The 9926-nt window shown below is 40.8% G+C and overlaps 1 protein-coding gene across 1 annotated transcript; it reads right to left on the reverse strand.

Moving 5' to 3' along the window:
* Positions 1 to 1685: 1685 nt before the first annotated feature.
* LOC116177631 (pickpocket protein 28-like) lies at positions 1686 to 9302 on the reverse strand. Its single transcript, XM_031496639.1, has 8 exons — positions 8983 to 9302; positions 8586 to 8937; positions 8380 to 8540; positions 2921 to 3125; positions 2601 to 2871; positions 2496 to 2555; positions 2248 to 2446; positions 1686 to 2203 (listed from the first exon to the last, which is right to left on the reverse strand). Exons 1-8 carry the CDS (start codon positions 9132 to 9134, stop codon positions 1945 to 1947), a joined length of 1659 nt encoding a protein of 552 aa, XP_031352499.1. The 5' UTR covers positions 9135 to 9302; the 3' UTR covers positions 1686 to 1944.
* Positions 9303 to 9926: the final 624 nt, after the last annotated feature.

The raw sequence follows: 9926 nt of genomic DNA on the forward strand, positions 1-9926 counted from the left end.
GACCATTAGTTTTAAAACAACCTGTAGAAGGGCGATCAAAACTTAAATTATTCGCATGTAGCATCACGGAGTTGTTTCTATCCCACCAGATCAGCATAGCTTGCCTTTTTTTGAATCTGCATTAGTTTTACTTTTATTTGAGGTGCCTAGATTCAAAATTTTATTTAAATATCTTAACAAATAAAAAAAACCGACTGCGCATGAGGTACTTTTTTTACTTTTGTTCGAGGTGCCTACATACAAAACTTCATAAATAAAAAAACAGACTGCGCATGCGCAAAACAAATTTTTTGATTCGACATTAGTTTTACTTTTATTTGAGGTGTCTAGATACAACATTTAATTAAAATATCTTAACAAATAAAAAACCGACAAAACAATTTTTTGGCATTAGTTTTACTGTTATTCGAAGTGCCTAGATACAAAATTTCATTTAAATATCTTAACCAATAAAAAACCAACTGCGCATGCGGCATTTGTTTTACTTTTATTCGAGGTGCCTACATACAAAATTTCATAAATAAAAAAACCGACTGCGCATGCGTAAAACAAATTTTTTGATTCGGCATTTGTTTACTTTTATTTGAGGTGTCTAGATACAAAATATCATTTAAATATCTTAACAAATAAAAAAATTGGGATTGCACAAATACAAAAGTTGGAATACGTATGCGCAATATACTTTTTCTAATCTGCATAGTTGCCTGAGATTTAAGGAATTTATTTATTTATTTGTTATCCCTCTCTTGTTCTGGGGCCTCAACAGGCTTGCGCCCAATTACAGAGTGACCCGCATAATGCTTTTGTAGAGGTGCCTCTGCAGAAGAATGTGGGTTAACCTGTTGAGTATCCATTCTCTCAGGGAAGCTCAAAATGGGGTAAATGATAATCCGGAACAAAGATTACAAAACCTTCCTCCTATGGGGAAAGTTTTGTGATCTTTGTTCCGGATTATAATTTGGAGTTGCCGGCAGAATGCTCGAAACTGATATTCCCATCTCTGCCGCAGATGAAAAATTCACCTCAACTCAGGTTCGAACACCCGACCTTCGGATTTATAGCCCAACGCTCTACCACTGAGCCATAAAGCCATATTATTTATTATTATTATTATTTACTAACACAGAAATCCGGACATTCATACGTTCTTTGTAACAAGAGTCATAAAAGAAACCCTTTTTGGAGGTTTGGGTAGTTTTTGGGCTGTAACTTTTTGGCCCGTTGGTCTACGTAGCCAAAAAACAATAGCCATCAATTATTTAAAAAAAACATTTTTCCACATTGATATTGAAATTGATTAAAGAACAAGTTTAAATAGTCATTTAATAGCTTGCAAGTGGAATCCAACCCGAACGTTTTTTTTTGCCGGTGGATTAGAGGGATGAATTTCAAAATATGGAAAGAACCGGTGAAACCATACTTAAGGGGACCGAAGGTAATGGGATTTTGCAAATAACAGACAAATGCTTTGAAAAATTATCTGGATTTTTTTTACTGTCATTTGTAAGTCATAATCTATCATGGAAAGTGTTTATTCTGACCATAAATGGAAAAATGGAAAGTAATAATTTAAACTTGTAAATTTACGTTATTTACCGAACTCCCATTAAAATCGACCCAACGGAAATTTTTTTTATTAAGCTTCAAACTCCAGTGCACAAACTTTTTGCGTCGACAGTAGTCTCAAAATTTGTGCCGCCGATGTTCTGCTAACTTCATGGACCCAGGCGTAGGTGCTAGGCTCAATTGCGCACATTTTCAGAGAAACTAAGAAAGTCCGGGCTATTTGGGTGATATATGATGAATCAGGTAGTACTTTTTGTTTATTATTATTATTATTATTGCCAAAGTTTTAAACATTGATTAGTGCGCTATTAGATTTGAAACGTGAAAACCCCTATTCTCTGGGAGCACTTAATGTAGTTTTCGCCGATCTCGAATTTTTTAGTCGTGGCGCTTGGGATCGTTCATAAGCTCCTTGGCGCCGGACCAATAGTGCCTGCCGTGCTTGCGGAAATTGCACGTAAACCTCAAAGTCGCGAAATACACGATCTCGGCCAGCGAAATGATCGAAAATCCGGTGAACAGGCCTAAAAGTCCGCCGCAATTTGCGAAAAAGTCCGTCTTGCCGTAGAGCTCGTTGCGTTGGGACGTGATAAATTGCATGTCCTTGAAGTAGATCCTGAGCCTCGATAGATTATAGCTGAAAGGTCAAGTGTAAGTTGGCAAAGGAGGAATGCTACGAACCCGTCGGTCTCGTTTTTTGACGAAACGATCCTCTTCCCCTTCTTCCAGTCCCAGTCGGACTGGGAAATTGAAGCGTCGTAGCTTAGCGAATTGCACGATTGGAGACAGTTGCAATTGGGCGCAGTGTGCTTCGTCAGGTTTTCTTCATTCTCCTCACCGTTTTCAATTTGGAAAGATACCTCGCTCTCCAGAAATTTTGCTACAAACACAGCAGTTAGCGAGCAATGTGCGACCAGTAGACTACCTACTTCCGGCGTATTTGACGCAAATCCTTTGCTTGGCTCCACAGATTGAAGTGAGATTGTCACCTGGAAATTAATTCGTAAGTGACTTGGTGCACTTCGGGTACATACGCGGCATGTAGAACTCGACGCAACCACAGGTGGCGAGAGTAAAGTTTGCCAAGCACTCAATCAAGCAGTCCTGTTGATTGTAAACTTTGAAGAAGCGTAGCTTTCTGTCCTCCACAAAGTAGCAGTTCCGATCGTACGCACTGTAGCGCTGTAGTTCGTCAGAGGTTCGCATCATGTTGGGTTTGACCGCCGCCACCACGTCCTGGTTCAATCCGACACGAAAGTAGCCCGCTTTGGCAACCGGCATCTGGGCTGGGTGATGCAAAATCACCTAAAAAACCAATTAGTCGTGTTCACAAGAAAAAAAGAGGTTGAGCTACATCGTATCCTTGCAGGGCGTCGCCGCAAAGGTAATCCAGGTCGGACTGCAGAGTCATAAAGGTTAAATCCAGTCCTCCGTTTGGGCCCACAATCAAAGTTCGGCGAGGGAACGCTTTCAAAGTTGCGTCATCTAGATAACCTTCTTCTAAGGTCCACTCTGAGTTGGGCTGGCGCTCGGAGAACTTTCGATCGGAGTAGTCTTCGCTGCAATGGGCGTTTCAGTTTGAAATCGCTCAAAATCGTAAGTGCTAAAGCGTGGAAGGGCCACAGGTACAATTTTTATACATTTCAAGGTGAATCACGTACTTAGCGCAACGATTTTTTATAAGGGTTGACTTGGAAAAAACGACCTCCCAGAAATATGAGTTCAACCGACTTTGTGGTTCAATGGTAGAGCGTTGGGCTATAAATCCGGCACCTCTAAAAAGCATTATGCGAGTCACTCTGTAATTGGGCGCAAGCCTGTTGAGAGCCCAGAACAAGAGAGAGATGGTAAATGAAAAAAAAAATAACATATAATTTAGAGGCATGACCCATTACCTACACCCGTGCGTAATGAAAAAAATTAGAATAGATCATGTACGTTTGGAAGTGATAATTATCTACAAATTTCAAAACGGTCAACAGACCTCGTTTTGGATTTTTTTCGAAATTCATGGAGGTCGCACAAGAAGTATGGTACGTAATTTGGTTGTAATTTATTTATTTATTGTCCCTCTCTTGTTCTGGACCCTCAACAGGCTTTCGCACATTCACAGAGAGGAAATCTGCAGGAAAACCTAATTCGGAGTAGCCGGCCGAATGCTCGAAACTGATCTGAGGAAATTCCCATCTCTGCCACAGATAAAAATTTACCTCAACCCAGGTTCGAACCCCCGACCTCCGGCTATGTAGCCCAACGTTTTACCACTGAGCTGCACAGTCGGCTACCACAACGAAAAAGCATAGACTGAGAGAATTCGGACAGACCGGCGGACAAAGTGTAGACAATGGGTAATGCTGCAAATTAAAATTTTGATTTTTGGTGATCCTTTTTCAGTTTACCATAGAGTAAATAGTTCGCCCTACGACTCCATACAGGAGCACAAAACTTATACAGGACTAAATATGTACCTACATTCCACCGCACATACACAAACAAAGGAAGTACTGTTGAAAGAGAAATAAGTACAAGTTAAAAGGTCATGAAAACTTAAATGACGAAAGCGCATCTTTCTCGTAGTAATATTAATGCTAGGGCAGGCGCGAGATCTTTGCTCCATTCTTGAAAAATTCTTTTTAAATTTATATTTTATATCTAAATGCGTTTGTAAATAATAAAGTTGGCATTGCGCATGCGCAAATAATTATTTTCCGAACAAGTGCGTAAAGATGATGATTCCGAAACGAAAGCAGGATGCAGATTGCTTGAGGTTCGGAATCATCTTCACGCGCATGTTAGGAACAACGTTTTTCCTACAATCGTTTAAGAATTAATCAAGTCGCCTGCGCAAAGTGATCAATTCCCGCACTAGTGCGGGAATATCAATAGATGGTAGAAAAGCAATATTTTAGAAAAGTTTTACTTATATTCGTAGCTGGGTGCCTTAAGTTATAAGGGAGGAATATTGTTCCGTTTTCCTGCACCGTGGATTCCGCCGATTTCTGTTTTGTTGCTTTGCTTTGCCGTAATTTTAGCAGTTTTTCCCAATTATCTGCCGCCATTTGCTAAACTCGACCGATTCCTGAAGTTGCCGTCCGATCTGTCGAACCTCTGCTACCGCCGACATTGACCAGGGGCGAGGCTGTACCCTTGGTGGCGCTCGAGTCCATTCCGTCGACCGCCGCCACGCTCGTCTGCTCCCATGAATTTTGTATTGTACTTAGGGATTGCTGCTAATTCCAACCTATTATATGATATTGTAGGTATGTAGTTTAGAAGAAAACGTAAACTTTGGGATTCTTGCAGGTGTAGCGCCTAAACCAAGCATATTGAGCATTCAGTTCATTTAGAAAAAAATGTTTGTTTTGGTCTCTGCCACCCCTAAACTTGTCTTTGATATATGTAAGAAGATAATAGTGGAACAACCAAAGAATGGACCCTGGTGCGATCTACTATAGGAATAATTCACTACAAGGTAAATTATTTTCAATTAGCATTAATTAATTGAATTAGAAATACAATATTAATTGCAAATCTGCGCGTTTTCTGATATGAAAAAATGCATCAGATAGGGGAGTTGGTAAGGGACAGCGATAGATTTGTATATGTGCTTTATTATTTATGACAATTATACCGCGCGAAACTATGCGTTCGGCTGTTGATTATTTGTAATGGAATAGTTAAATTTTTTCAAGTTACACTGGTTTTAAGTTGGTCTTAAAATTGTTTACTAAAGGCACCAGTAAGATCAAATAGTGCCTTATTTCTGGGTTCTTTAAAGACTTAGACTGAATTAGGCCTATTGTAATAAATACTAGTACATTATTATTATTCTGTCAGTGCCTCAAACTTGGTTCAGTGAACCACTGTCAAATGCAACCCGTAATATGAGTCCGTGTTCACGTAGTTAATAGGTGCCGAGTACTGTCATTTATGCGTTCGCTCGGTAGACCGAAATTAAAAGGGGCACAGTCAATAAAAAAAGATGTGGGTATATGCTTTCCTCCCGGCTCCACACTTAAAAGATGGAGAGTCGGTCGGGTAGGTGTAGACATGGTGCAAGTAGTGTAGAAAATGACAGAAAACTCAGATCCATTGCCTATGCTCGGTTAATCAAATGTAAAGGAAATATTGGCACAAGAAATTTTACCCGAGATGCCGATAACCCCCATGGAACCGTTTGATGAAGGTAGCTGTGAATAAATTACAAGGGAAAAAGGCACCTGGGCCGGATGGTATTCCAGTTGAAGTGATTAAATGGGCAGTCCAAGCCGATGAATGGAAAATGCTGGAAATGTTTAATGGTAAACTATCCAAATGTGAGTTTTCACAGAGCTGGAAGAAAGCGATCTTGGCCCTCCTGCCAAAAGACGATCGAAAAGTTAGACCAGTCTATCTGCCTGAGGGACGCTGCAGGAAAATTGCATGAACACGTGTTAAGGGCAGGAATTTTGGAGCACCTAGAGGAAAAAGGAAAATCAGCTCGGTTTTAGGGGGAGGAGATCCACTCTGGATGCAGTGAAGGGAGTCTTAAAAATGGCCACATTCGAGATCATGGGGACAGATGGCCGGCGGGATCCCTTTGGCTCTCATAGCTGAGGAGAGACGCCGCCTCTACGAAGGAAAGGATCCGAAAAAAATATCAAGAATAATAGAAATCTGGCAACAGATGGCAGGGGACAGGAAAAGGTAGATGGACATGGCATTTGATTCCCGAGATCAAGGCAAGAGAATAGACTGTCATTTGTAGACAGGATGGGAAAGGATCGAAAACCCTGGTGCTGGTATTGCAATTGCAAAGGGGACACTCCCGAGCACACTCGTCATAGATGATTCCCTTCAATAAAATCAAAATCGGAAAGGAATTGAGAGGAAATAAGACCGACATATAAGAGAATACTACAGATGATAAAAGGGGTGCGAACATCGGGCCATCCAACAAAGTGGGTCCGTTAACTTGGCCCCCCCACTGAGAGATCTCATAGTCGTATTATTTTGAAATGAATGCGCTCATATGCGCCACCGATAATAACTCTTGCGCCATTATCGTTTTTTAGAAATCCGAAAAAACATTTGGGGGGGCCAAGTGAACGTAGCCCCCCCCCAGTACGTATTTTGTCCCTTGTAACTAGGTCACCTGATACATTTGGTTATGCGCTCAATTGCGCCACTTGAATTAAAGCTAGCGCCATTACGGTTAAGCCGTGACAAATTTTCAAAAAGTGGGGGGGGGGGCAACTTAACGTTTTTAAAAGTTACTTTTTTTTAACATCTTTTCATACGAAATTGTACGCTCAGGTATGCGCTGAAATGCGCCGTAAAAAGATATCTTTGCGCCATTATTGTTTTTTGGTTATCCTTAAATATATTTGGGGGGGGGGCCAAGTGAACGGAATCCCCCATAACGCATTTTGCTACCGGTATTTGTGCCACTTGATACATCTGGTTATGAGCTCAATTGCGCCACTTGAATTAAAGCTAGCGCCATTACGGTTAAGCCATAAAAAAATTTTAAAAAGTGGAGGGTCTAACTTAGCGTTTTCAAAAGTTACGTTTTTTAACATGTTTTTTCTACTACATCGTACCTTTCATCATGCGCTAAAATGCGCCGTAAACAAAAATCTTGGCGCCATTATAGTGTTTCAGAAACAACTTACAGGGTGTTTTTTTGGGAGCTTTTGTCACGGCTTAACCGTAATGGCGCTAGCTTTAATTCAAGTGGCGCAATTGAGCGCATAACCAAATGTATCAGGTGACCTAGTTACAAGGGACAAAATACGTACTGGGGGGGGCTACGTTCACTTGCCCCCCCCCCCAATGTTTTTTCGGATTTCTAAAAAACGATAATGGCGCAAGAGTTATTATCGGTGGCGCATATGAGCGCATAACAAGCGCATTCATTTCAAAATAATACGACTATGAAATCTCTCAGTGGGGGGGCCAAGTTAACGGACATCAACAAAGTCCAACCCGAACTAATGCTCGCGCGGTGGATGAAAGCCTCACACTATCCCTGTTATAGTGCCAAGCGAGGGCACAAACAGGGTGGTTTGTTAAAGGAATGGTTTTTCCAAAATGGGTTATTCTAAATTTCCTTTTAAGTCAGTAATTTTCCAAAAAAGTTGAGCTGTAAGTCGAAGATGCATGTTAAAAATAATTCAGTCGCCGGTTTTCCGTGCTCATGCTCAAGAGTATAGCTTAGTTGATAAGCGCAAGTTTGCAGGAGTATAGGGGGGATTAATAAGTTCGAAGACATTAAACTTTCAGTGCCAGTTTCTACGAGAGCGGAATTTAAAAAAAACTGGTGTTGAGCCGTCATAGTGCTCATTAAAGGTACAGCCGCGGTTTAAAATATAGTCAATTTTTGCTTGGCGTTAAGTGCTAAGGGTCAAGCGCGATTTCAACCGTTATTTAGTTAATACTAATCTTTTCACTAGTTAATAAACTAACAAATTTAGGGTAAAGGGCGTACGGGATTACGCGTGGGAAAGTTGTTCCAGTACAATTAATAAACCACGCCGCTAAATTGAGATTAAAACGCGGATACGAACGAGGTATAAATCAATATTAACAAAACCTCCATTTAAATTCCGGAATCTACGAAAATTAGTCCAATGAAATATCCTACTACAACAGGCAATTGTTGAAATCAACTTAAAGTTACCTATTCATTGTCAAGCCACCCCTATAAAAAATGGTTTTGAACGGAAAATATATGAGCCAATTAGCTCAATGAGGGGTAGGTGCGCCAGAAAGCCTTAGGCGTACTGGGAAAAAAGAACCCTATGACCTTTTACGCTTTCGTACAATACGCACGTCATGTGCGACGTAAAAATCTCGTCCTTGTCCAGCATATTGAACGAGAAACAGACACCCTCACTGGTCACGGTCGGTACGAAGTACTGCATCAACTTGTCATCGCAATTCCGCCCCATCCAGCTACAGTTGACGACTGAGTAGTTAACTGTGGGATGCACCTAAAATTTCTTATGGTGACACGGTAGCGGATCGAGTGCTTTTACCTCAATGAGAAAGTTTATGATTTCGCGATTGATGTATTGGGCAGTTTCGTTATCAACGAACAGGTCCAGTTGGCTTGGGCACACCATGGACATGTAGTTGTACTCGTTCCACATCGAGTAGTTCTCCTTGTTCTCATTTATTAAAAGGGCAACTTTGGTGAAGTTGTACTTGGATTTGATCGCCTTGGTGCGCGGGCAAATTGTGATCGCTGGAAAGGGCACGTTCCAAATTGGCGTTTCGCTAGTCGCAAACGAAACAATGACAGGCGACCGCTGCCACTTGTGGTAGGCTTCGGTCATAAAATCCACGCAGAAATACAAGGAGCAGGACAAGACGATCACCCACCACAGCCTACAACAGAATCTTAAGCACACAATGCAACTTACTTAGTCACACTTTTCAACTGAGCTCCGTCGCTCCCCCAAATATTTAAATCCGTGAATGCTGGTGTTGTTGCAGTACTCCATAAAGTACCAACGCAGATTCTTGAGACACTTCGGAGGCTCATACTCGTCCGCCTCCTCCGCGACCGTTTTAATCGAAGCCATCGTGAGTAATGCGCTTTTTGTACCGAAAACCGGACGATCGATAATTAATTTTCTTAAACGAAAAATTAACGAAGGATATTTAATATCAGTGGTCGGGTAGGTAAACTACCCTTTGTTTGAAACGAAAAGGGACATAAAAACGTTTTTCATTATAGCATAGTGCTCCAAGATCGGTGTAGTATGTACTCATTCCATTGCGTTATTAAAATACTTAATTAGTATTTCTAACACGCCTATTTCATGTACATACCACAACGTTTACGTTAGCTCCATCTCAATTATGAATAAATGATCGTGTGACACTTCACGGAAAGCTAATTAGCCTTCGGCACTTTCGTTCTAGGTGTAGGTATGGGTAGGTTTTGAGGAGAGCTACTCATGCAAACAAGAACACTCCTTAACCTAGGAGTTTGAGGACATATATTTTACTACACAAGAAAAAGCTTCATGAAGATTCTAAGAATACTAGCAACTCACCTAAAGGCGACCAGCAGATCTTGGGCGCCAAATGAGGATAGGCAATGTATAAAAAAAACGGTGTAGATGCTTATCTCTAATTACACTCCTCTGGAATTCCTAAAGAGTTAATATTTGACACAACAAACATTAAATATTATAATAAATTCACGTAGTTTCAATATTGGACCATGTCAAATAGGTATAATCGATGCAAGTTAGCCTACTAAATATGAATTTTCGGATCAAATAAATAATGCAAGGGGCATTAGTTAACATTACAACAATACGACGAAAGGTGTCGTGGCAAAATATCAGTACCGATTAATTAATTCA

This window comes from Photinus pyralis, unplaced genomic scaffold (assembly GCF_008802855.1).
Source record: "Photinus pyralis isolate 1611_PpyrPB1 unplaced genomic scaffold, Ppyr1.3 Ppyr1.4_LG8, whole genome shotgun sequence".
Taxonomy (NCBI): Eukaryota; Metazoa; Arthropoda; class Insecta; order Coleoptera; family Lampyridae; genus Photinus; species Photinus pyralis.

What these genes read in the sequence shown, in the direction of transcription:
- LOC116177631 (XM_031496639.1), bottom strand. Translation starts at nt 9,134, where the DNA reads ATGGCTTCGATTAAAACGGTCGCGGAGGAGGCGGACGAGTATGAGCCT. An exon ending in TCATAAACTTTCTCATTGAG is followed by an intron (nt 8,541 to 8,585) that starts GTAAAAGCACTC and finishes AAGAAATTTTAG; the next exon opens with GTGCATCCCACAGTTAACTA. An exon ending in ATTTTTACGTCGCACATGAC is followed by an intron (nt 3,126 to 8,379) that starts GTGCGTATTGTA and finishes CGCCCATTGCAG; the next exon opens with CGAAGACTACTCCGATCGAA.